The sequence below is a fragment of the Garra rufa genome, chromosome 1 (assembly GCF_049309525.1).
Source record: "Garra rufa chromosome 1, GarRuf1.0, whole genome shotgun sequence".
NCBI classification, from domain to species: Eukaryota; Metazoa; Chordata; class Actinopteri; order Cypriniformes; family Cyprinidae; genus Garra; species Garra rufa.
The window spans coordinates 50,735,893-50,762,221 of record NC_133361.1 but is presented as its reverse complement, the minus strand read 5'-3'; the positions used below and the strand labels follow the sequence as shown (position 1 = coordinate 50,762,221).

Here is a 26,329-nt window from a genome sequence, read left to right as displayed (position 1 = left end):
AATACGGCCGTGCAACTGACAAAAGTGCAAACCCTTTATTAAGTCCTTCATAAACTGAGGATGTGCAAAATGTTTGTGTATGTTTTTAAATTAACTAGATTACATCAGATTACACATAAAAAATGAAAATACATTACAAACTGAACTGGTATGGATAATGACTGCTGACATTTCGAATATATTTAGTCAATATGAAACACATTCGCAAACATTTTTAACATTTCTAAACAAGAAAAAACCCTAGGTTATCCCTGCTCTTCCCTGCTAACGTTACCTGCTCTCAATTTCTCTCAGATAAAAGAGCACAGGTCGCCCTCTAGAGATATTCAGCCGCTATTGCAATTCAGTTGCAAGTCACCCCGTCCTCTAAAATCTCTAAGGCGGGATTTCCACCCAGAGCATCCAATAGAAACAGGGGACACGGGATGCGATTCGTGACTTTCCCGGCGTGCTTCCTTAAACCATTTAAACCAATCAAAGAGAAGCCGCCTTCTTGACAACGCACATGATTTGATATGTTCTATACAGTGACATGCCTAATAGCCAATCAGAGAAATCGAGCGTGACCCTCTGCCCAATCACGAACGAGGACGTAGTTCCGAAGCTTATAAATGACAAGGTGACAGTTTTCACGGCGTACTCGTTGCCTCTAGCTGCAAGCTTGTCCCTGTAACCCCGGGCCCTTGTGTGCTGTAACTATTAGGTGAGTCAGGTTTTCTCTGCATTCGTCTAATGATACATAACAGTAAACTGTTTAAATCTGTGAAAGTGTGCGGAAGTTGTGCATCCGGCTAAGGTAATTGCGGCTTTCAGGTTGCCATTCAGAGAAGCGCGTTGCTAAAGCTCCGCTAGCCGCTTGTCAAAGTCATTTCATGTGAATGAATGAAAGAATCAATTTGCGATCACATCTCAGGGCACTGACACAACTGGTAAATAAAACAAATGCCTTTTAGAACTGAGGTTTCTGTAGCTTTTTAAATGCACGGGTGTTTTATTCTCATACTGTTCGTGACACTTGCAAAATGTCTGACTTGCGCTGGGCCCGCATCAGCCTGAAAGCTCACGCTGTATCCAAGCCATTCAATTGCAAGTGTTTTAACACTACAATGACGTGCAACTATAAATTATGTATGTTTCATGTTGTGAGACAGTTTATATGCATCTAAGTTTCAAAAAAGTACGAGTCAAAGCTATTGGTGACCTTCAGTCTCTAGCTTGTCCGCGCAAGCAGTTTGCGGGCAAGTTCAACACCTCAATCTTAGGACTCAAAAGTCAGCTTAGAAAAGGTTATTAATGTAATTTCGTATATAATAATGTATTTTGAAACGAGTAGCATGGGCCTTCTCAGGCTGTTCAAAAGGTTATCCATACAGTGACCTGAAATGAAAAGTCAAAATAGACAACATGGGTAACTGAATACTCTATATGAAATTAAGAAAAGTTGCATGAGGGAGGAAATATTGAGTAATCAGTACATTGAGTACTTAATTTATAGTTACTGCTGGTGTCACAATGTGGACAGGCTCTATCTAATACCCTCAGATTTCATGGCTTAAACTATTTCTCCAATCTATACGTCTTATTTTAGGTAAAAACGTTATTACTGTACTCAAAACACCCAACACATGACCTCTATGCTGCCATGTTTGACCACTGACCTAGAGAGGATGTGCTCTTGGGTTGAAGTAGTCTTGCATCCTTTGGTTAGTTTTCATAACTTAATGGCAATGCAAAACATTCTTGGAAGATATTTGGCTTAATATAACAGAAATGATGTATCTCACATAAGTATGTAGTAGAAAACCCACAAAAGATTTGTTATTTAAAAAATCCACATTTTATACATATTTTGGATTATGGGGGGCACCATTATTTCATTGACGTCAAATGGTTGCACTCTGTGAGTTACTGGCGCTACTTGTTTCTATTTTTAACACAACTCAGAAAATAAAATAGTAATACGATGCATGTGCACTGAACAAAACAATGCCACTGAACTGAACGAAACCTGCATGTTTTGCTGATGATTGCTGCTGAAAATGATAAATTATTGTCATGTTTTGGGCTGTACTATTCGGTCGGACCGGGAAAAACATTATCCAAGCAGATCTAAACCGATGTGCCTTATGCATATAAAACACATTTTAGCTTGGATTAAATTATAGTACACTTAATTAATATTTCACTTGCTTTAAGTAGTTTGGTCTTAAAGGTCTTAAGTCTCTTCAGTTGCAAAATGAGTAACTTAAGTCTTGTTGGCACATACCGTCTTAAGGACACATGAACATGAAATTTTATGTTATGTTGTATATTAGGGCTGGGTAAAAAATATCGATTCTCCGATTTTAATCGATCTTCAGTTTAACGCAACGATATCGATTCGGGAAATCCCCGAATCGATTCTTAATGCACGTGCATGAGGATATGAATATTCACCTCTCGTCCTGAAGCTGTCACTAGTGTTCCTGCTGAGAGAGTTTTCTCAACTGCTGGTGATCTAATCACAGCGCAAAGGAGCTATCAGAACATGTTGATCAGCTGCTTTTTTTTGCAGAAAAATCTGGTGATCAAAAATGATAAGGCTGTAGTTAAGAACTGTTAGTTTTATGGACAGTTAGAATGTTTTGTATAAGCAGACAAAGGCTTTATAATGGGCCTGTTTTGAACGTTTTGAATTTAGAAAAATATTTTATTTCTTAAACATGTTTGAAGTTCTTAATAGATTTTACTGTTGCACTTTACAGTCTTTTTATTTTTTTACAGTAATGTGCATTTTGCAGTTTGTTTACATGGTGTACAATGGATGCACATATTTCTGACTTCTTGTTACAGTGTTCATTTAAAATAATAGTTGTTTAAAATAAACAACTGTGTGCACCCTATTATTAATGTAGATGTGTATTTCAGTAATAAACTTAAGTAGGAGAGTTTCAGTTACCAGCATTTATATCAAAATATGGATCCCATGTCTGCAAAACTAACATTTTAAATGAAATATTGATAGCTAATCGATATCGAATTGAATTGAATCGAATCGAAATCGGAATCGAATCGAATCCATAAAAATGAGAATCGAATCGAATCGCCGAATTGGTCACAATACCCAGCCCTATTGTATATGACGGTAATGCTTTTCTCTCACCTGTCTAATATCGTTCTTTTCCACAGGCTTCAACCATGTACGCATGTGCTAAGTTTGTCACCTCACCTGCTGTGGTATGTATTCAAGCTCAAATACACTAGTCACACTCCATTGACTTGTCTCAGAAAATGACCTTAATGCCATTCTTTTCAGAGGCTTGTTTGAGCATTTTCTGTCTTCTGTGGAAGTGACTGTTCACTTTAATATTAGTTCTAACCTCATTTACAGTCAAACCAAACTTTATTCAGTCACCTTGAACATTTCTTATATTATCAGTTTATTCACCTATAGTTTATAAAATGGTAATAAAATGACAAGAATTCAGCACTAAACTGTCAAAACCAATTTATCTTGATGTCATATGTAATGGATTACAAGCAACCAAAAAACTACATTTTCAAGATTTTCACAACTATCAATACTTAGTTGACCACTTACCATGCAATGCTTAAGTTTCAGTCTGTGGTGTAAAAATGTTGTATTAGCAATTAAATAAACACTTCAGGTTAAGGTGTCTGAATAATTTTTAGTCCCAAATTATCAGTTTTACTGGTAGTCCACAGTATGAAGAATTATGTATAATATGTCATGGTTTACTTTTATTTTACTATCCTCACTTACATATGAACTATAGTGTCCTGCACCCACTAGTAAAATAAAAAATTGTGTCTGAATAATTTTTGGTTTGTCTGTATAATCACGCATTTAAATGCTTGTATTAAATTTACATTTGAGTTTAAAAGGTGCTTTTATCCCAAGCGATTTAAAATGGAGGAGCATAAGTACTTTGTCACAGAGCCAACAATATTCATAGATGTCAGAAAGCTAGATTAGGAAGTGCACTAGAGTAGTGAAGAATTGATTTATTTAATTTAATTTATTTCTTTTAACAGCGCCAATAGCCTTGTGGGCAGTGCGTCAACATAAAGCGCTGTTGCTGGTGCTTTCGCTGTTACTAGGTTTAAGTATGTCGAGGCCACCGCACTAGCCATCAATTTAATCATAGGAGACATGGGCATCTATTCTTACAGAAGCAGTGTGAAGAGCCGCTTCTGAAATTGAAACGAGCCCGGCGCACTTGGTATAAATGCAAGCATTTACTAGAGTGAAAGCGATCAACAGACTTACAAATAAGGGGTAATCCAAGCTTTAATGGCAAAGAAGCCAGTCAATCAGAATTCAATCATTGTGTGTACAGTGCTTGTATTAATTGCCACATTTGAGGTTATAGACCATTAAAGAATAATCATGTGACTTATGTATGCAAGGTAGGGCTGGACGATAAATCGAACGATATTGTGAGGCGTGTGTAGTCAATGAAGCCGGTACTTTGATTAGTAGTCTCTGACAAGCTACGCCAAATCGTGCTCAAAATCGAATGCGAATCGAATGCGATTGAGCACGATTTGGTGTAGCTTGTCAGAAGACTGTGTATTAATTGCCGCTCCAGCAGAACCTGAGCGGAACGCACGTGATGGAGATTTACTACTAATCAAAGTACCGGCTTCATTGACTAAACGTGCCTCACAATATCGTTCGATTTATCATCCAGCCCTAATGCAAGGTGACCTGTAAATGTGAAAAAGATGTTTCCATTGCAGTTCTGCGAAATGTCCCTTTTTCGAGTTGCCAAAAAAAAAAACTCATATGCGCGTGTAAACTTTTGCGACATGTGGAAGTTTTTGCAAAATTTATGCGTTTCCATTAGGTCTGTTTTCAGTTTGCACAATTTGAAGGGTAATGGAAACGCAGCTACTGTCCTATCAAAATGTTATCGAAAAGTTGAATCCTTGCACACACATTTGTGACCCTGGACCACTAAACCAGTCTTAAGTAGCATGGGTGTGTTTGTAGAAATAGTCAAAATTATCGATTTTTCTTTTATGCCAAAAATCATTAGGATATTAAGTGAAGATCATGTTACAAAGATATTTTGTAAATTTCCTACCGTGAATGTCAACTTAATTTGATTAGTAATATGCATTGCTAAGAACTTCCCCAGCAAGCAATAGTCGTTATTTCACCGTCTGGGTTAACTATAAACCCGATATAGTCCGGCTATGCATAACCCACTTCCAGCCCAAATAACCTTGAATTTGGTTGCATGCCATTTTTTTGGCAAAATAACTAGTTAGATGTATGATATTCCATCCTGTAAGCAAACTCAGCAACGTTTACAATGTTTTATGGTTTAATTTTTTTTTAATTTAATTGATGACTAGTCTAATATTGGGATATGTTTAGACGTCTATTAAATTTTCACTGACAGCCCAAATACAAACTTGTTTTAGGCTAGACGCCTGGCCTGTGTTTTCACGGCTAATAGACGTCTTTTAGACCAAAAATTGCTTGCTGGGTCATTAGGACAATTTTAAAGGCAATTTTCTCTATTTTAATTTTTTTCAGATTGCAGATTTTCAAATAGTTGTATCTTGGCCAAATATTGCCCTATCCTAATAAACCATACATCAATGGAAAGCTTATTCAAATTTCATATGTATAAATCTCAATTTAAAAATTGTACCCTTGTGACTGGTTTTGTAGTCCAGGGTCACATTTGAATAAAACATGCTTTCTCATAAGGCTTGTTGATATAGAAACCCATTTAGTTTAGTTCTCATTCAGAATATTTTTTTCATCCCTCAGGTCCGTGGAGGATCCAGGGTTTTGGCCCGACCTGTTTCAGTGGTGTTCAACAGACCTGAAGCAAGAACTGAACAGGTAAAAAATAAAAAGTGCCTTCCTTCAAGAGGAACTTGCAGCTTCTCTTGCACATACTCAAGGTTTTTTTTTTTTTTTTTTTTTGCCCTTTCCAGGCTGCTCTCTTGCCAGTCAGTGAAGCGACCCTCCTTAATATAACCCGGGGGTTCCAGACCAGCGCTGTATCCAGAGATATCGACACAGCGGCCAAGTTCATTGGTGCTGGAGCTGCCACGGTGGGTGTGGCCGGGTCAGGAGCTGGAATCGGGACGGTGTTCGGCAGCCTCATTATTGGCTATGCCAGGTAATTAGCTTAATTTTTCATTTACGCTGGAACAGTTCTGACTGATTCAAGCTTGTGATTGCACTGATTCAAGTAGTGCTTAAAGTAATTGAAAGTTCTGGAATTTCCCTTTACAATATCTGTACAAACCCTGAACTTGTGCCTAATTGCTTCCTTCAATTATAGGAATCCCTCCCTGAAACAGCAGCTCTTTTCCTACGCCATTTTGGGCTTCGCTTTGTCTGAGGCCATGGGTCTGTTCTGTCTGATGGTGGCGTTCCTTATCCTGTTCGCCATGTAATTTGGATGTCTTCTCTTCGATGCGGTTCGGCTCCCTCAATCTGGAGTTTGGAACTCTGACACACAGCTTAGGCCGTGGCACCGCCATTCCAACAAAACTACAAGAAACTCTCCCTTTTTATGTTCCCCTGTACCGTTTTTCTCTATCTGAACGTTTTATGTAAGAACTCACTTCACATAAGACCATCTGAATAAATGGTTGAAATCTGTTTGCTGCTGTTCTTGTTTTATTTTCTGCCTTGAGCATGCAAGGATGTTAGGAAAAGGTAGACTGGGCTGTTTCTTCCTTTCAAAGTAATATTGGATTTGGGGAATGTTCATCAAATACTTAAATTAAACCTTTATTCAAAACCTCTGCTGTCTAATAGGTTGTCTAAAACTCACTCAAGCTGAACATCTTAAGACTCCTTGTAGTGATTTGTTTCATGCTGACATTTAAATATACCCAGTATAAATTTGCTAACATTCTTGCTAACTGCTGTTAATCTAGTTTGTTATTAGTTTTAGTTAAATAGTTTACCAAAATGAAAACTGACCCCGGAACACACAACCAGTCTTAAATGGCATGGCTATATTTGTATTAATGGCCAAAAATTGTATGGGTCAAAATTATTTTTTATGCCAGAAACCATTATGATATTAAGTAAAGATCATGTTCCACTGTGCTGTAAATGTATAAAATATGATCTATGCATTGTGAAAAACTTCATTTGGACGAGTTTAAAGGATATTTATTTATTTTTTCAAATGGCTGTATCTCGGCCAAATATTGTCCTATCCTAACAAACCATCAGCTTTCAGACAAATCTTAATTGTCAAAAAATGTAACCTTATGACTGACCCAGCGTCACACTTCATATTTACGTCATAAATATGTGACTGAATTGAGTAAGGATGTGTTTTTGTTTTTAAAGAAAAAAAATATGGTAGGCTTACTAAAAAGTTCTTACAAGGTGCCACTCAGGCATTATCTGTTCGTCTTGCAATGTAACAAAGGTTACACGTTTCTAGAGGTAGAAATGTTGTCAGTAGCCATGGTTAACTTACCTGCCAAGTATTTTGTGGGCTCAGCTTCTCAGTGTTTAAGTTATTCTGTCATATGAGCAACTTTCATGAGCAAACTCCCGTTTTGTTAGTGCTGGGAACCAAGAACGGACTTCATTAAAAAATACCTGAATGATTTCGTTGATTCGGTTACATTAACGGTTCTTGAATGTGCATCGGTGTGGTCCTGACCGAGTACTGACTCTTAAGTGAATCAAATCATAAATCGATTCCCTAACGAATGACTCTTATGAACTGATTCATTTTAGAGCGCGACTAATGTAATCTGATTCTCCAACAAATGACTCTTATGAACCGATTCACTTTAGTGAATAAAAACACAGAGCAACCAATATGATCCGATTCCAGGTTCTTTTTTTATGAATTAAACACGTATGAATTAATACGACTCACATACTGAACCTCATGGTTACTAATTGACTCCAAATGTATCAAGAATGACTGCTGCACTGTTTTATATGAAACGAGTATTGTTACATCCAAATAAAGTAATATAGCCTAATCAGACACTCTTAAAAATAAAGGTGCTTCAAAAGGTTCTTTAAGTGATGCCATAGAAGAACATTTGACTAAATGGTTCTTCTATGTCAACCATTTAGTTTCTTGCTTACCTTTTTATAATCTGAAGAACCTTATTTGGCACAAAGAACATTTTGTGAAACAGAAAGGTTCTTCAGATGTTAAAAGTTATTTATGGACCCATTTAGATCAAAAGGTTGTTCTATGGCTTTATTTACAAATTGTAATCCGTTACTGATTCCAAATTACATGACAAAAATTGTAATCAGTAACGTAATCCATTACATTACACATTTTGGGTAATGTAATCAGACTACTTTTGATTACTCTTAGATTACTATTAACCTATCTTGTTTATCATATTGATTTAAATAGGATAATACTGCACCATATTGACAAAATAAATACAAAATACAAATAGTAAGAAAATATATTCCATTTGTTGTTATTAACAACATGAAATGCATTAAATGTCAAGGTTTCCCAAACTGGTGTTTGAGAAGGAACTGCAGGGGGTTATGACTTTAATGAAAAGGAAATAATGAATTAAATCATCAAAATATTAAATTAAATCAATCCATCAAAAAAAAAAAAAAAAAAAACCTGAAACTGAAAAACATTTTTTTACCTGCATGTGGTGTGAACAGTAACCAATGTCAGATAACCAATGAACATGCAAATGTGAAAATTATTAAAATATTTATTTTAAAATCTCAGATACTTCAAGTAAATATATCAGGTGAAAGAGGATCAGATGACAGAAAAAATATATAAATGTGTGAATTTTAATGTGTTAGAAAGACAAATACCTCCAAAGACATAACCTACAGAGTGATAGTTCAAATAAAAATTAACGTGTTCATCAGTAGTTGATGCACTATTGAAACACTTCTTAAACCTGAAATGATTTTGTAAATCGGTGCTCAAATGCTCTAATGAATAATGACTGATCTTTATGTGAATGTCCACAAAACTTGAACGTTTTCTGAATGTATATAAGCAGAAGGCTATTTTTAAAAGAAAAATTTGAAAGAGGAATTAGGGAGAATAAAAAAATAATGAATAATTTATTGATATTGTGTAAATAATATGTAATCATGTAATCCATAAAAAGTAACTGTTTGATTACAAGTATTTTAAAATGTAATTTAATCTAATTGCAAGTACTTAATTTTTGGAATCTGATTACGTAGAGATTGCGTGTAATAAGTTACTAAAAAAACAAAAAAGCACAAAATTTGATGTTTTATGATGATGTGTTTAAAAAACGTTAACTTTATTATTATGCTTTTCTCTATCTGTGTACGTAAACCCATGTTTGTTTTGTTGTTGATGTAAATGTAGATGTTGTTAAAGATAGCCTACAGTCATATGTTCCCTGAAGATGTGTGTATTATATGTTTTGCAATAAATAAACAACTAAAAGAATCGTTTGAATCCATTACGACTTCCATTTAGCCTGAGTCTCCTCCAGGAGTGCACCGTTAGATGGCACTATTTGCTTCTAAACGAGGAGGAAGTGAGGAGAAACGAAACAACAGTGATAAACAGGCCAGGCCGAACGAGGAGAAACTACGTTTACGTGCGTTCAGACTCAGTTACTCATTGATGCGAATGCTAAACGCTTCTCTAAGCTCGGCTACTTCTGATAAAACGTTAATATCGGCGCTGCTTTCGACAAAGGTTGTTATAGTTGAGGTCGGAAGTGGGAAACGGGAGAATATGTAGGAGTCATTTCTCCCTTCCTGCCCTCCTCTACTTGCCTCCGAAGCGAGGAGAAACAGAAACTGCATAAGAAACTGATTTATCTGACAGCTGCTCAGACACTTTGCGGCTTCTTCGGTCTCATCGACGATGGCGGATAGCGTTGGGGCGGAGGCCAACGGTTCTGTGGGGTCTGCGCAGGACCACGGAGCGCATTTGTCCGCGAGTTTTGGTAATTCTATACCGGGGCACTCAGCAGCCTCACCGCCTCCGGCACAGACCCCCGTGGCTGTGGTTGCTCCCGGGATCCCGTATACCATCACTCCTGCTGTGCAGAGCGGACTCGGTGTGCTGACCCATGCGGTCGACCCCACAGTCCCCGTGGTGGCCGTTCCTCCAACCCTACAGCCCGGCATCGGATCAGGAGTCCCGGCCGGAGCGGGCCTCTTGTCCCAAATTCACGCCACCTCATGGGATCCCACGTTAAGCACCGACTGGGACAACGAGAAGGCGTCTCAGCAGTGTATTCTCCGGATAAAAAGGTAATGCTGGACTCTCACATAGGTCTGTATTTGTTTTGGGAAATGTAAAGCAACTTTTTATGTTGATCTGCGTGATATTTGCATTGCTTATTTACTTTCCAGTCCAGACATATGGTGAAGGAAGTAGGCTATGTGTGTCCGAAGGCTGAATAAACATGAACTTCCGATTTAATGCAAACTAACCGATTTAATATATAACTATTTGTGACCCTGGACCACAAAACCAGTCATAAGGGTATTTTTACACATTATATTTAATGTGTACATTATATGAATGCTGAATAAATAAGCTTTCCATTGATTGATGATTAGGATTGGACAATATTTGGCCGAGATACAACTATTTGAAAATCTGCAATCTGAGGGTGCAAACAAATCTAAATATTGAGAAAATCACCTCTAAAGTTGTCCAAATGAAGTTCTTAGCTATGCATAATAATATATTACTAATCAAAAATTAAGATTTCATATATTTACAGTAGGAAATTAAAAAAATATCTTAACGAAACATGAGCTTTACTTAATATCCTAATGATTTTTGGCATGAATTAAAAAAATGATCATTTAGACCCATGCAATGTGTTGCTGGCTATTGCTACAAATGTACCCGTGCTACTTATGACTGGTTTTGTGACCCAGGGTCACATTTTTGTTTTTTGGTACATAATAAATAGATAGTAATTTTGTAGTTTGGTTGATACCTTTGTTTAGAAACCCAACAAATAATGTCATTTATCAGTAGAATATTGGTCAAATATTGCTCAAAGCAATAACCAGTCAATCGTTACTATTTTGTCATGTTGACACATTTTCCAGCCAAATGTTGCAAGCAAATTAATCTGTCGAATGCAACTGTATTTATAAGACACAATGTTGCCACTCTCGGGAATTATCACTTGGCAGTGACTTTGGCCTGGGCATAAAGTGATAAATGTCCCCATCCCCAGAGGACTAATAATGGAGACATGGACACAAAACGAAAGCACTTGGTTGCAATGAGTCAGTATGTGTATATGTGTAATTAGTCTCTTTAATCCAGGTATTTAGTAATATGATGATTTTCTTAGCAGAGAGAATGTGACTTTTGTTTCTTCCTTGTGTTTTGACAGAAATGGTGCATTATCTGACCAGTGATTCTTTATATTAATGAAGTTTGTTTTTCTGATTTATTGTTCATACTTCTTTCTCCTTTCCTCCATTTAGAGACATTATGTCCATTTATAAAGAACCTCCTCCAGGTATGTTTGTGGTTCCAGATCCTCATGACATGACCAAGGTAAGCATCAGCACACTTCTCCCTCACAATTAAAATCCCTCAATCCTCCCTTCTATTATGTTCTTACTAAACACTGAAGGCAATAATTGCATGTGCACAGTATTAGGTTTTATGAACTAACAATGAATAATACTTTTACAGCATCTATCATTGTAGATTATTGTTAGTTTCAAAATACACACTGCTAAAGTTTGGGATTAGTACATTTTTTATTATTTTTGAAAGAAATGAATAGTTTTATTCAGCTAGGATGCATTAAAGTGATCAAAAGTGACAGTGAAGATTTTTACACTTTTGCAAAAATATATATTTCAAATAAATGCAATTCTCTTGGACTTTCAGTTCATCAAAGTATTCTGAAAAATGTTGTTTCCTAAGCACCAAATCAGCATATTAGAATGATTTCTAAAGGATCATGTGACACTCAAAACTGGAGTAATGGCTGCTGTAAATAGATTTTTGCGTCATATGAATAATTTCACAGTATATTAAACTAGAAAATAGTTATTATAAGTTGTAATAATATTTTACAGTATTACTGTTTTTACTGTATGTTTGATCAAAGAAGAGACACTTTTTTTTAAAAAAACATTAAAATATTAAACTGACCCCAGACTTAAATGGTAGTGTAATCATTAGTTTTTTGCATTTTGTATTGACATGTTTTTAACATTTTATATACAATCATGAATTAACAATGAACAAATAGTATATGATGGTATAAAATTAAAGAGATAGTTTACCCAAAAATGAAAATTCTGTCATTAATTACTCAGCCTCATGTATTTCCAAACCTGTAAGACCTTAATTTGTCTTCATAACACAAATTAAGATATTTTTGATGAAATCCGAGAGCTTTCTATGCTGTCTATGGAGGGTCAGGGAGCTCTGATTTCATCAAAAATATGCTAATTTGTGCTCCAAAGATGAACGAAGGTCTTATGGATTGCAACGACAAGAGGGTGATCTCTTTAACAATAACCTAAATTACCAAATGCTGTAAGAGTATTTGAAAATGTAAAAAGTCATGGAAATTGTTGTAGTGAATGAATGTCTTTGGTTATTCTCTCTATACCCAGCAAGCAATTTTTGGTCTAAAAGACATCTATTAGCTGTGAAAACACAGCCCAGACGTCTAGGCTAAAACAAGTTTGTATTTGGGCTGTCAGTGAAAATTTAATAGACGTCTAAACATATCCTAATATTAGACTAGTCATCAATTAAAAAAAAATTAAAAATTAAACCATAAAACCTTGTAAACGTTGCTGAGTTTGCTTACAGGATGGAATATCATACATCTAACTAGTTATTTTGCCAAAAAAATGGCATGCAACCAAATTCAAGGTTATTTGGGCTGGAAGTGGGTTACGCATAGCCGGACTATATCAGGTTTATAGGTAACCCAGATGGTGAAATGACGACTATTGCTTGTTGGGTAGTGGCTTAGAATAAGTAATTTCTTCTCGTGTCTCCACAGATTCACGCCCTCATCACCGGCCCCTTTGACACACCATATGAGGGTGGCTTCTTCCTCTTCCTGTTCCGCTGCCCTCCTGACTATCCCATCCACCCTCCACGCGTCAAACTAATCACTACCGGGCACAACACTGTTCGTTTCAACCCCAACTTCTACCGCAACGGCAAAGTTTGCCTCAGCATCCTTGGGTAAGAATGATATCTTTTTTTTTTGTGGGTGGATTCCCAAATATATTTTACTTGACCACTTTTAGTTCCAAAATTAAGGCCAAGGACAATAACTATAAAGTTTGGATATTCAATCCAATTTTATGAGAGTAGGTAAGTCCACACCACATCTATAATGTTATAATGTCATTCTTGTTGTGAACAGACCTTTATTCCGATCCTGATTTTGATTGCTGTTTCTTTTCACAGCACTTGGACTGGTCCAGCATGGAGTCCTGCCCAGAGCATCTCCTCTGTTCTCATATCCATACAGTCCCTAATGACAGAGAACCCTTACCACAATGAGCCGGGCTTTGAGCAGGTACTAGAGCTCCCACAATGCATTCTTAGTATCTTAAGCCTTTATCCGGTCATCTTATAATCTGTCATTTATTTTGCTCACAGTGAATGCTATAGTTGATTCTGCATTGTCTTCTGTTTGCTAGGAAAGGCATCCAGGTGACAGCAAAAACTATAACGAGTGTATCCGCCACGAGACCATGCGAGTTGCAGTGTGCGATATGCTAGAGGGCAAAGTGCCATGTCCTGAGGCCTTGTGGTAAGTGATTATCCATCAAACATTTTGCATAATCATGGTTAATTTTAAAGGGCTTGTATAGTAAGTGTTAATATGTGACCCTGGACCACAAAACCAGTCATAAGGTTAAATTTGACAAAACTGAGATTTATACATCATATGAAAGCTCAATAAATAAGCTTTCTATTGATGTATGGTTTGTTAGGATCGGACAATATTTGGCCGAGATACATCTATTTGAAATCAGAAATCTGAGGATGCAAAAAAATCAAAAAGACTGAGAAAATCACCTTGAAAGTTGTCCAAATTAGGTTCTTAACAATGCATATTACTAATCAAAAATTACATTTTGATATGTTTACAGTAGGAATTTTACAAAAAATCTTCATGGAACATGAACTTTACTTAATTTCTCAATGATTTTTGGCATAAAAGAAAAATCAAAAATTTTGACCCATGCAATGTATTTTTGGCTATTGCTACAAACAAACCCCAGCGACTTAAGACTGGTTTTGTGGTCCAGGGTCACATATTAGTGATGCACTGGTAGTTTGGCAACAAGTCATTTTCCGCCGAAACTGATTTTTCAGTTTCGGTGGTTTGACACAGTTCTCAGTGTGTTAGTGTCTATTTTGTGCTCACAATGTGGTCTAACAACATTGATTACTCATTTCACATGAAACGATCATATCTTCTGCTGTACTAGCACAACATTAACATTAATGAACATCAGATGTTATAGGGAACAGTACAATATTTACAAAGTTGATATTCTGGTCATATAGTTTTCCAGGCACATTGTACAAATTCCAAACCACATCAGTCTTAATAACTACTAATTATTTTGTATTTAATTATTATATATAGTTAAATATAATTGTCCATGAAGGCTGGAAGTGAAAAACCCCTTATATTCAGGTGTGCAGAATTATTACAGATTACAGTTTTCTTTTATAGATAAGATGAGCCAAAAAGAGATTTAAAGGAACACTCCACTTTTTTTGGAAATAGGCTCATTCTCCAACTCCCCCCCGAGTTAATAAGTTGATTTTTACCGTTTTGAAATCCATTCAGCCGTTCTCCTGTTCTGGCGATATCACTTTTAGCATAGCTTAGCATAGATCATTGAATCCTATTAGACCAATAGCATCACGTTCAAAAATGACCAACGAGTTTCCATATTTGTCCTATTTAAAACTTGACTCTTCTGTAGTTATATCGTGTGCTAAGACCGGTGGAAATGCAAAGCTTCAATTTTCTAGGCTGATAAGATTAGGAACTACACTCCTATTCCGGCGTAATAGTCAAGGAAGTTTGCTGCCGTAATATGGCTGAAGCAGGAGCAGTAATACCACGCTGCACATGTGCAAATGCTAAACTAGCTGGGAACTCATTTCTGATAATACTCCGCCTGCTTCGGCCATATTACGGCAACAAACTTCCTTGACTATTACGCCGGAATGGGAGTGTAGTTCCTAATCTTATCAGCCTAGAAACTCGCAGCTTTGCATTTCCACCGGTCTTAGTACACGATATAACTACAGAAGAGTCAAGTTTTAAATAGGACAAATATGAAAACTCGTTGGTCATTTTTGAACGTGATGCTACTGGTCTAGTAGGATTCAATGATCTATGCTAAGCTATGCTAAAAGTGATATCGCCAGAACAGGAGAACGGCTGAATGGATTTCAAAACCGTGAAACCCAACTTATTAACTCGGGGGGGAGTTGGAGAATGAGTCTATTTCCAAAAAAAGTGGAGTGTTCCTTTAACTCAGACTGAAAAGTCCAAAATTATTAAATGCCCATGAGAAGGATGCAGTACTAATGCAATAGTTAAGGCATGTCCATTGGACATTGAAATGCTCGTTGGATCAGCACAGCGAGAAGAAAAGACACGTTAACTGGTTAAGTTGAAGAATTAGGTGTGGAACCATCAGGAACCATTTAGTCTTCAATGCCACCATTTCCCAGAACTGCAACCTACCTGGAGTCTCCAGAAGTGTCAGGTTCTCAAATACTTTGGTAAAAAAAAATCCTAAAAAAACAAAAATCCTCACTTAAGAAGAATAACATGCTAAAGTGTTGTAAAATACATGGAAACTGTTTTTTTATAGGCTTTATAGGCAGATGAGTTGAGAGTGACTCCTGAAGGACCAGCACCACATCCTCTTGTAGCAATCTTTTGAGAGTTTATCCTCCAGTACCTGGCAGTATTATTTTTGGGACTTCAGTTTTAGTCTCCTATCTTGAAATGTTTGTCTTGCAGAGATGGACTAAAATGAGTTCCTAAAACTTACTGCCAGTCTTGAAGATAAATTCTTGAAAGAGAGCTGCAAGATAATTTGGTGCTGGTCCTTCAAGAGTCACTCTCAACTTATCTGTCTATAAAGCCTATAAAAAAAAAACAGCCCTCCTGTAGTTCACAAGACTTCAGTGTGTTATTCTTATGAAGTGAAAGTCATTCTTTAGGATTTTTTTACCCAAGCAAACTCTCTGAGAACCTGACACATTGCACTTCTGGAGACTTCAGGTAGGTTGCAGTTCTAGAAAATGGTGCCGCTGGAGACTAAATGGTTCCTGATGGTTTTTACACCTAATTCTTCACCTTAATTCTGAATTATTTCACCTGTTTTGTCTGACCGTGCTGACCCAACAAGCATTTCGCTGTCCAGTGGTCTTGCCTTAACTTTGCAAATTCCAGTATTGCATTAGTATTGCATCCTTCTCATGGGCATTCAATAGTTTTTGACTTTTCAGTCTGAGTTAAATCTCTTTTTTGGCTCATTTTATCTGTAAAAGAAAATGTGCCTAATAATTATAAGTAGTTTTTCACTTTCAGCCTTCATGGACAATTATATATCACATACAAATGATTAAATACAAAATTAATAGTTGTTAGGATTGATGTGGTTTGGGATTGGTAAAATGTGCTTGGTAAAAAAATACGACCAGAATATCAACTTGCCAAATAATTATGCACACAGTGGTAAAATGTCCGTAAAACAGAAAGGAAAGACATTAAATATCCATAAACTGGTTAGTCAACTAGAAAAAAATAACTCTAGAAAGGAGCATTTTGATGAATACAAATGCATTACATTACATATTCAGTATATCTTTACTCAACTTGTCTTTATTACTTAATGTACGTTTGAATACATCTGTCAAGAAAACAAGTTTTCATTACAGCCACAATTTGGATGTTTATATTTCTACAACTATTTGGAGTAGAAACATAATTCTGATATTAAAAAGATGGTATAAAAACTCCCTTATGTATGGTTAAAATGTTTGCACAACATATGAGTGTTTGTTATTAAATACATTTGAATAATTATTTGTTTTCTGTTTCGGGTGTTTGGCTAAATGAAAACTTAGATTTTGGTTTTAATGAAAAAAAATCATTTCAGTGCATCACTAATTACTACTTGTGTCCCTCAACCACAGTCATGAGGGTAAATTTTTGAAACTGAGGTTTATACATAATCTGAAAGCTGAATAAATAAGCTTTTATTGATGTATGGTTTGTTAGGATATGACAATATTTGGTCGAGATACAACTATTTAAAATTCTGCAATCTGAGGGTGCAAAAAAACTAAATATTGAGAAAATCACCTGTACAGTTGTCTAAATTAAGTTCTTAGCAATGCATATTACTAATCAAAAATTAAGTTTGATATATTTACGGTAGGAAATGTACAAAATATCTTCATGGAACATGGTCTTTACTTAATATCCCAATGATTTTGGGCATAAAAATGAGGCATAAAAAAGAGCATTGTTTTTGTGTTCCTAGGAGCGTGATGGAGAAATCCTTCCTGGAGTACTATGATTTCTATGAGGGGGTCTGCAAAGAACGCCTGCATCTCCAAGGGCAGAACATGCAGGTAATGACTGTTTGCAAACACACTTTGCTACATTCACCATTGCACTTTATGGCTTGTCATTTCGATTGTCATCATAACATTAGAAATACAGCCTTATGCAAATGTTTGCATTGTGACATTACAAACATTCCTATTCGCTGCAGTGACTCATTCATGTCAGCATTAACAAAAAAGCAGAAGGAACAAAGAATCTGATGTACTACCACACCTCCTAGTAAAAAGTTCAGCTGAATCACTCAGCACAGCCTCTATTCCCCAGCAGCCATTTCTGTGGGATTTCCAAAGTTGTTATTGTCCTCGAGTCACGCTATGAATCAGTGTTCAGACATTTTGTAGTCATGTCACGCATGGTTAAGTGGAGCTGTTGTTCAAACTGTGTTGAATTTGATTTTATTTCTAAAGAAGTTTCTTAGGCTCACCCAGACTGCGATTATCAAAAATACAGTAAAAACCACAATATTATTACAAAATAAAACAGTTGTTTTCTATTTTAAATGTATTAAAGGATTAGTTCACTTTCAGAACAAAAATGTACAGATAATGTGCTCACCGCCTTCTCATCCAAGATGTTCATGTCTTTCTTCAGTCGTAAGGAAATTGTTTTTTTGAGGAAAACATTTCAGGATTTCTCGCCATATAATGGACTTCTATGGTGCCCCCGAGTTTGAACTTGCAAAATGCAGCTTCAAAGGGCTCTAAACGATCACAGCCGAGGAAAACCGTAATATGGCCGAAGCAGGCGGAGTATCATCAGAAATGAGTTCCCAGCTAGTTTAGCATTTGCACATGTGCTGCGTGGTATTACTGCTCCTGCTTCAGCCTTATTACGGCAGCAAACTTCCTTGACTATTACGCCGGAATGGAAGTGTAGTTCCTAATCTTATCAGCCTAGAAACTTGCAGCTTTGCATTTCCACCGGTCTTAGTACACGATATAACTACAGAAGAGTCAAGTTTTAAATAGGACAAATACCGAAACTCATTGGTTATATTTGAACGCGATGCTATTGGTCTAACAGGATTCAATGATCTATGCTAAGCTATGCTAAAAGTGAAATCGCCAGAACAGGAGAACGGCTGAATGGATTTCAAAACGGTAAAAATCAACTTATTAACTCGGGGGGAGTTGGAGAATGAGCCTATTTCCAAAAAAAGTGGAGTGTTCCTCTAACATGCTAATTTTTTTATTTTTTTTTTATAAAGATTTATTTTGGGCATTTTTGCCTTTATTGATAGGACAGATCAGTAATGACAGGAAGCGAAGTGGGAGAGAGATAGAGGGCGGGATTGGGAAAGGTCCTCGAGTCGGGATTCGAACACGGGACGCCCGGAGCACAACAGCGCTGTATGTCGGTGTGCTGCCCACAAGGCTATCGGCTAATTTTGACTGCACTAATTTTGTTATATTTCTTGCAGGATCCGTTTGGAGAGAAGAGGGGTCGTTTTGACTACCAGGGTCTGTTGACCCGTCTCAGAGCCATCCAGAGGCGATTGCGGGAAAAGTGCCCGCCAGAAGACAACAATGGCGACTCCGACTCGGACACCAGCTCTTCCGGCACTGACCCGGACAGTCAGGGCAGCTCACAGCCTTAGAGTGCGAGCAAGGTTAGATAGTTTCCCTTTACCTGCAGCTCGGGACTCCTCTCAAGCGAGCACAGATGCAAGGAGAGCTGAGATTCTACTGACAGAGGACAGAGTTTCTGTCCCACTCAATTGGTTCATAATTTTCCTCTTGCTCCTTGTGTGTTGGCCAATGACTGCTTTTTTTGTTTTTCTGTTTGTTTGTTTGTTTGTTTGTTTTCCCCTAATGGAGAAGAGGTTTAGTCAGAAGGGGGAATGAGGTGTATAGATATGTGTGCGTGTGTACATTTGTAAGTGACAAAGATGTATACATCAACTCCTCCTCAGCAGGTCATCACAGCCTTGACCGTTTGAGTCTGTGTTTCTCTGTCCCTTCCTGCATCCAGTGTAGAGTTGACAGAAAAAAAAAACAAGTCATACTAAGACAAATAATTAATAATGAAAATAAAATCACTCTTAAAACGAACCGGTTTACTTGCAAATACACATTTCACACTTCGCTTGTGAGTTTCCTGGTCTTTTGTTCCTCTATTTCTAAAAGCTCACTCATAAAATAGTTTAAAAATGAATATGATCACAAATTGAGAATTGAATACCACACTTTAAGAGCAAACCAAACGGATGCAACTTCAAATGTGTGTGTATATATATATATATATATATATATATAATTGTTCATAGAGAAGTTTTATTTTAATGTCCAATGTTCTTAAAATGCTATTGAACTGGTGAAAGTATCAGCAGCCAGCCGAGCACTTATGGGAACGGTTGCCATTTGAGTGTCGTCGACTTGTTGGAAATACAGTTTCGTTTGGTGAACTTCAATCTGTCTCTAATTGTCAAGCTGTTGAGTGTCAAATGAGACATCTGTTCTGTTATTGTTCTGGGAATAACCCTGAATTTTCAACACGCTAGAAACTTACTTTTGCTCACTTTTCTTTGATATTTTACTCATAATGCTTAGACCGCAATTCCACTCCAGCCTCTGCTCAAAGTGTCCCACGATACTGCTACAAATGTCGCTCTCTTTACCGGGGATACTGTGGCCACTGGTGTCCTCATATGCAACAGGATGAAGGAATGGGATAATATTCAACCGTTACTTGACACTGTGGTTCATGACGATCTATGCTCCTAAATATTTAGCAAAAATCTATTGCAATCCATCCCTTTAAATAGCAGGCATATAGTTTTCCACAGCATGCTAAACACAGGCAAACTGGCAGCCTTTAGTATTTTGTATACATGTACAATTATAATGCATTTTATTCATGAGCAAGCGGATTGCATATAGTCTTCTATTAAGTGAACCACACAACATTCTCTGATGGGCCCAAGTACAGTTCTATGGTTTTTGCATGTGCTAGCATTTTGATGATTTCTCTTAAGCGAGAGAGAATATATTCTGGTCTAGGACATCATATTTTGATAAGACAACACTGTTAGGTTGCTTGAGTGTTTGTTTTGAATGAACAATTTGACTCTTAAGTCTGTGTTTCTCTTCTAGAGCGCCCTGCAACAGGAAACAGTTCCCTGACTATGAGTTTGACTTTGTGATGTACTAATGCTTCTCCCTTGTTAGCAAAATGAGAATGAATTATGTAATTAATTAATGTATCAATCAGTTGCAACTGTAATAAGAAAATATATATAAATCTGATTCTGATTACTTGTGCCTCTCTTTGGTTTCATTTTTCTCAACTTACTATTTTGATTATTAAAAATTGCACGGGCAATGGGAGTGTATATTTCCATATTAAACACATAATATGATAAAGTTTGCATGTTTTTTATTATTTATTTTTTCCATAAGCTAAGTCCCTAGTTGATTTTTTTTTTCCTAGTGGTTTTAAAGGACAATCAAAACTCATCAACTATTACAGGAGGTTCAAACGCTCACTGATGCTTCAGAAGGAAAAATGATGCATTAAGAGCCGGGGGTGTAAACTTTTGAATGAGGATGAGTACTTTTTTTCTTATTTTGCCTAAATGTCATATTTTTTATTTAGTACTGCAATTCAGAAGCTACAGAAAATTCGTACATGTTTCCCAGAAGACAAAATAAGTTAAATTTACCCTGATTTTCAAATTCAAAAAGTTTTCACCCCCAAAATTGGGGGGTGCAAAATTGTAAAGATTTCTGAATTATATAAGTTACTCATTTTTTTAAAAGTTTCATTTGCTTGTCAAAACCATTAAAAAGCATGTATTTGATAATACAGTTCATATATTTCTAAAACATTTCGGACTGTGACTGATTTGGAAACTTTTGGAAACTGATTTTTTTTTTTAAATTGTAATGTCATGAGTTTCACTGTTTTATGCACATTAGATCAACATAAAACACATTTAGATTTTAGTTTCAAGGCACAAAAATATTTTGTGTGTTACTTTGAAAAGGAGTCATGAACAGAAATAAAAATTCCCTTTATGTTACGACATAAGAGGTCATTGTGCTATAAAAACAAAGTTTCAGACCTCAAAACTTTCTAGTTTAAAGGTGTCGTTGGATGCCCATTTTCCACAAGTTCATATGATTCTTTAGGGACTTAATGAAAAGTCTCTAATATACTTAGATTAAAAAATCTCAATAGTAGTGTAAAAAACACGATTTTACCTTGTCAAAATCAGCTCTGCAAAATATCAGCTCATTTTAGGCATGGGCCCTTTAAATGCAAATGAGCTCTGCTCGCCCCGCCCCTCTCTGCTGAGGGGTTACCACCAGTGGCGGCTACTGGTCTGTCAAATAGGGGAAGCTCATTTTCGGCCTACATCATAAAATTGTCTATTTATTTAAAAGTAAATTCTGCCCTACGTTCCTTTTCAAGAAAATGGTCTGTGACCCTGTCGTACCAACTAGGCGTCTTTTCGTGTGCAGTTTCACCCAAGACGCTAGCCTAGCCTACTATATTAATGAATGAATGAACGATCTAAAAAAAAAAATTAAACTCTGTAAAAGTGAAACAAGGAATGTGGTGTATAATTGTGTGAAATGTGTGATGAAAATCAAGCAATTTCGCCAAGCAAATATAAAGAAATAGGTTGCAGCAGTATTTATTTCGACTGAACTTGAGAAATCCACGATGGGACTGAGCGCGAATAGCTTCAGCGATTCCTTATAGTACAAAATCGCTGTCAGTCAAAAGGAGATGCAATCTTTCGACAGACCTTCCAATCATCACGCAGAAGCTCAGCGTCCAGGCCAGCCCACTCCTCATTCACCCCCAGAGACGCTGGGCGTCCGTGGGCGGGACATAATCGCAGCGTTTATCCAATGACCGTCTAGTTTCAAAGCACTGAAAAAAAACGTTCAAAGCAGCCCCATTGAAGTCAATGGACGCTGGGCTTCAATGGGGAAATGCACTGTGACGCTACGGGAATGTATGAGAAGAAAATCAAGTCAGCCGACCTGCTATGTCTAACTGATTCTGAACGAACCCGTCTTTGAGATGAACGTTTTCTAATGCATTTTTAGTCAATAAAATGTTAATACAATAGTACGTAATTTGACCATTAATTTTGTGACATTATAGGGGAAGCTGAGCTTCCCTTGCAGTCTTAAAGAAATCGCCACTGGTTACCACCTGTAATGTTTACTTTAGCCACATTTAGCTGCATTTAGCGCAAAACTTGCCAACAAGCACATTATTAAGAAATTCCATTTGCAAAGATGCATAAAAAAAGCCTTCTACTCACTTCTGCTGTGGATGAAGCTGCATCAGGAATGATTCACACAAACATAGATGCATGTGTAGATAGGGATCGGTGTTTTCCTTTTAAAAATTAAACTACTGCTATGTTCATTATTACATCCAACAACAGAAGACCTCAGTCGCTCAATCAGAGTCTTCCTCTGCACCTGAGTCACACAATAGCAGTCGAAGTCGGAGTGTTGCAGCTCGGTGAGGGCGGGGCTAAGGTAAAACGTTCATGTCAATCAACTGTGTTTCGTCACAATGACAAGAAGCTGAGAATTATCTGATTTTAAAAAGGGGATATTACTTTTAAAGATTAAAAAATACCACTGGGTGGATTTTTATCATTGTAGGGAGGTTGTGTGTACACAAACTGCCAAAACACATCAATGTTCAAACAACATGTAAAAGTTAGTTTTGCATCCGATGACCCCTTTAAAAACAGCTTGAAGTTAGTTCCACTTTATGACGTAATACTGTGGCTAAACACCTCCTCCACAGAAGAAGATCAACGTCTGCTGTACGTCACTGCCTGTTTAGCCCCGCCCGCCGATTGGCGCAGGTAGCGTAAATAACACAGAAACCAAACGATAAACTTTATTTGATAAACTTTCAGTTTCAGAACGAGTCAGTAAGAACTTGTTTCTTTGTTCACTTTATTTTTTAATCGCGGATTGTTTACAAACAAGGTGCAATTCAACACGGGATTTTGCTGAATATATTGGATCCACAGTAATTTCGCACCACGCAAGTGTGAGTAACTGTTTGTATTACGTATCACTATTGCTTTGTCTGTTATTACAGATCGTTTGATATGTACTGAGTAGCCTATTCATGTGCTTTTAACATTAATCACAGCAGAGTCCATCTGTGAAGCTGTCAAACTGTTAGCCAATCATAGCAGTGTTTATTTCCGACCGTTACGTTATTCAAACAGAGAGTTCTGGTGAAAGCGGTCAAAACAGAACAGAAAATAGCCTTTTACTTCTGAACTATGATGTTTTGTATGTAAAAATCATGCTAACATAATAAGTGGACCTCAGAGAACACTACAAAATAATAATAATAATAATAATAAAAACCAAAAGCAGCAAACGTTCATTAATCTGACACAGTCGAACCATAATATACACTTATCCGTGAAATAAGCTCTTTTAATGAAGTACAATTCATGTGCGTTGATAAAGCTTTTAGACTTCTGAAACATTGTGGAACTGTCATTAGGGGGCAGTAGTGTGTAGCTTTTGCAACCACAGATATTGAGCCAACTACAACCCCTTCAAAAATTATGGAATCACTGCAATTAGACGCTGTTCACCCATTTTTTTTTTTTTACTTTATAACAAATCAATCAATCACAGATATGACACAAAACAAGTTTTGTTTAATTATTCATCACACTGGTTATGTAAAACATACATCAAACAGCTGAAATTAAAATTGTTGAATTAATGGAAAACTATTTTCATATAAAGTAGAGGAAAAAATTATGGAATCATTCAATGTTAAGGGAAAAACGTATTGAATCAGCTTGTAATTAGTATTTCTGAAACAAATATCTAAACATATCTAAAATGCTAATTAGCCAGCAGTTAAAAGAGAGTACTTACAGACTTTAACGAGCTGTTGAACTTGGCGAATTGTAAGGAAGCATGTCGCCAACAAGAAAGCTGTCAGTTGAAATGATGGAAAGGATTATAAAACTTCTTCAAGATGGAAATCCATCATGGAATGTGGCGAAAGAAGTTGGATCTTCCAAGTCAGCTGTTTTTAAAATTTGGTGTAAGTATAAACAAAATGGAAAGATTATAAAAGGAAAACATACAGGCAGATCAAGGAAGACATCAAAGTGTCAAGATAGAAAACTCAAAACAATTTGCCTTGAAAATAGAAAATGCACAATAAAACAATTGTAGAACAAATTGGTGGAAAAAGGAGTCGATGTGTGTGACATAACTGTAAGAAACCGGCTGAATGAAATGAGATTTACATATAGAAAGGCCAAATGAAAACCAGTACTAACACATAAACAAAAGAAAACAAAATTAGAGTGGGCTAAAGAGAAGAAGTCATGGGGTGTGGATGATTTAATGAAGTGATATTCAGTGATGATTCACAAATCTGCAATGGACAAGAAGATGATGCTGGAACTTTTGTCCTGTGCCATTCTAAAGATGACTGCCTGAAGAAAACAATTTCCAAACTCATTTATATTATGGGGATGCATGTCAGGTAAAAGACCAGGAGAAAATGGCAATCCTTTTACATCAACAGTCAATTCACAGGTTTACACTACAACTTTGGACACTTTTCTCATTTCATCAATAGAAAATAAGTTTGGTGATGAAGTGTTAGTATGATAATGCACCTCGCCACAAAGCAAAAAGAGTTAAAGCTTTTCTTCAGAAAAGGCACATCAACTCAATGACACTGCCAGCACACAGTCCGGATCTCAATCCGATTAAAAATGTATGGTGGAAATTGAAAAAAACTGGTCCATGAAGGCTCCATCTTGCAAAGCTGATCTGTCAACCGCTATTCAAGAAAGTTGGAGCCAGCTTGATGAAGAATAAAGAATTCAAGCTGTCATAAATGCCAGAGAAGGAGCAACAAAGTACTAATTGTTTTTGCTGATGATTCCATATTTTTTTCCTCAACATTGAATGATTCCATATTTTGTTCCTGTACTTGATATGAAAAGTAATTTTCCATTAATTAAAAGAGTTTAATCTCATTTGTTTGATTTAATTAATAAACAAAACTTTGTTCTGTGTCATATCTGTGATTCGTTTATTTATGAAGTAAGACCATTGGGTGAACAACATCTAAGTGTGGTGATTCCATAATTTTTTGCCAGGGGTTGTATAAAGAAAGATAAAGAAAGAAATACCCTGTTAATCACTGTGATAGCCTGGAATGAAACTGGCAGAGGATTCTTTTTTTTTTTACTGTTTTTAACTGATTTTTTAAATTGTTAGATGTGCTTATAGAGGCAATTTCTCTTTGTAAACCTTTTGGAGTAGTTATGTGAACATAAGACCATTAAAAATAAATGTTTAAATAATAATATGTACACTATAGGTACTAATATGTACTTTTAAAGTACTAAAACACTCTTAAAAATAAAAGTGCTTTAAAAGGTTCTTCACAGCGATGCCATAGAAGAACCATTTTTGGTTCCACAAAAAACCATTCAGTCATCTCTTTCTTACCATTTCATAATCTGAAGAAGCTTCTTTCGCCTCAAAGAACCTTTTGTAAAACTATAGAAGGTTTTTTATAGAACCATTTAGACAAAAAGGTTCCACTATGGCATCGTGAAACACCTTTATTTTTAAGAGTGTATGTACCTTTAGGGGCAAAAAAGGTACAAAGATGTACTTCTGTAGTAGAAGTTTGTACCTTTTTTGAG

At 36.5% G+C, this 26,329-nt stretch overlaps 2 protein-coding genes across 2 annotated transcripts; both read left to right on the top strand.

Annotated features, from left to right (window-relative positions):
• Positions 1 to 605: 605 nt before the first annotated feature.
• On the top strand, positions 606 to 6,634 carry atp5mc1 (ATP synthase membrane subunit c locus 1). Its single transcript, XM_073842446.1, has 5 exons — positions 606 to 703; positions 3,169 to 3,216; positions 5,789 to 5,863; positions 5,959 to 6,146; positions 6,312 to 6,634. The coding sequence occupies exons 2-5, from the start codon at positions 3,178 to 3,180 to the stop codon at positions 6,424 to 6,426; spliced, it is 417 nt and encodes a 138-aa protein (XP_073698547.1). The 5' UTR covers positions 606 to 703; positions 3,169 to 3,177; the 3' UTR covers positions 6,427 to 6,634.
• Positions 6,635 to 9,538: 2,904 nt separating this feature from the next.
• ube2z (ubiquitin-conjugating enzyme E2Z) lies at positions 9,539 to 20,891 on the top strand. Its single transcript, XM_073833497.1, has 7 exons — positions 9,539 to 10,255; positions 11,459 to 11,531; positions 13,009 to 13,196; positions 13,425 to 13,536; positions 13,661 to 13,773; positions 17,552 to 17,642; positions 19,058 to 20,891. The coding sequence occupies exons 1-7, from the start codon at positions 9,864 to 9,866 to the stop codon at positions 19,232 to 19,234; spliced, it is 1,146 nt and encodes a 381-aa protein (XP_073689598.1). The 5' UTR covers positions 9,539 to 9,863; the 3' UTR covers positions 19,235 to 20,891.
• The last annotated feature ends 5,438 nt before the right edge of the window (positions 20,892 to 26,329 follow it).

What these genes read in the sequence shown, in the direction of transcription:
- atp5mc1 (XM_073842446.1), top strand. Translation starts at nt 3,178, where the DNA reads ATGTACGCATGTGCTAAGTTTGTCACCTCACCTGCTGTG. An exon ending in TTGTCACCTCACCTGCTGTG is followed by an intron (nt 3,217 to 5,788) that starts GTATGTATTCAA and finishes TTCATCCCTCAG; the next exon opens with GTCCGTGGAGGATCCAGGGT. An exon ending in CTCATTATTGGCTATGCCAG is followed by an intron (nt 6,147 to 6,311) that starts GTAATTAGCTTA and finishes CTTCAATTATAG; the next exon opens with GAATCCCTCCCTGAAACAGC.
- ube2z (XM_073833497.1), top strand. Translation starts at nt 9,864, where the DNA reads ATGGCGGATAGCGTTGGGGCGGAGGCCAACGGTTCTGTGGGGTCTGCG. An exon ending in ATCCTCATGACATGACCAAG is followed by an intron (nt 11,532 to 13,008) that starts GTAAGCATCAGC and finishes GTGTCTCCACAG; the next exon opens with ATTCACGCCCTCATCACCGG. An exon ending in GTTTGCCTCAGCATCCTTGG is followed by an intron (nt 13,197 to 13,424) that starts GTAAGAATGATA and finishes TTCTTTTCACAG; the next exon opens with CACTTGGACTGGTCCAGCAT.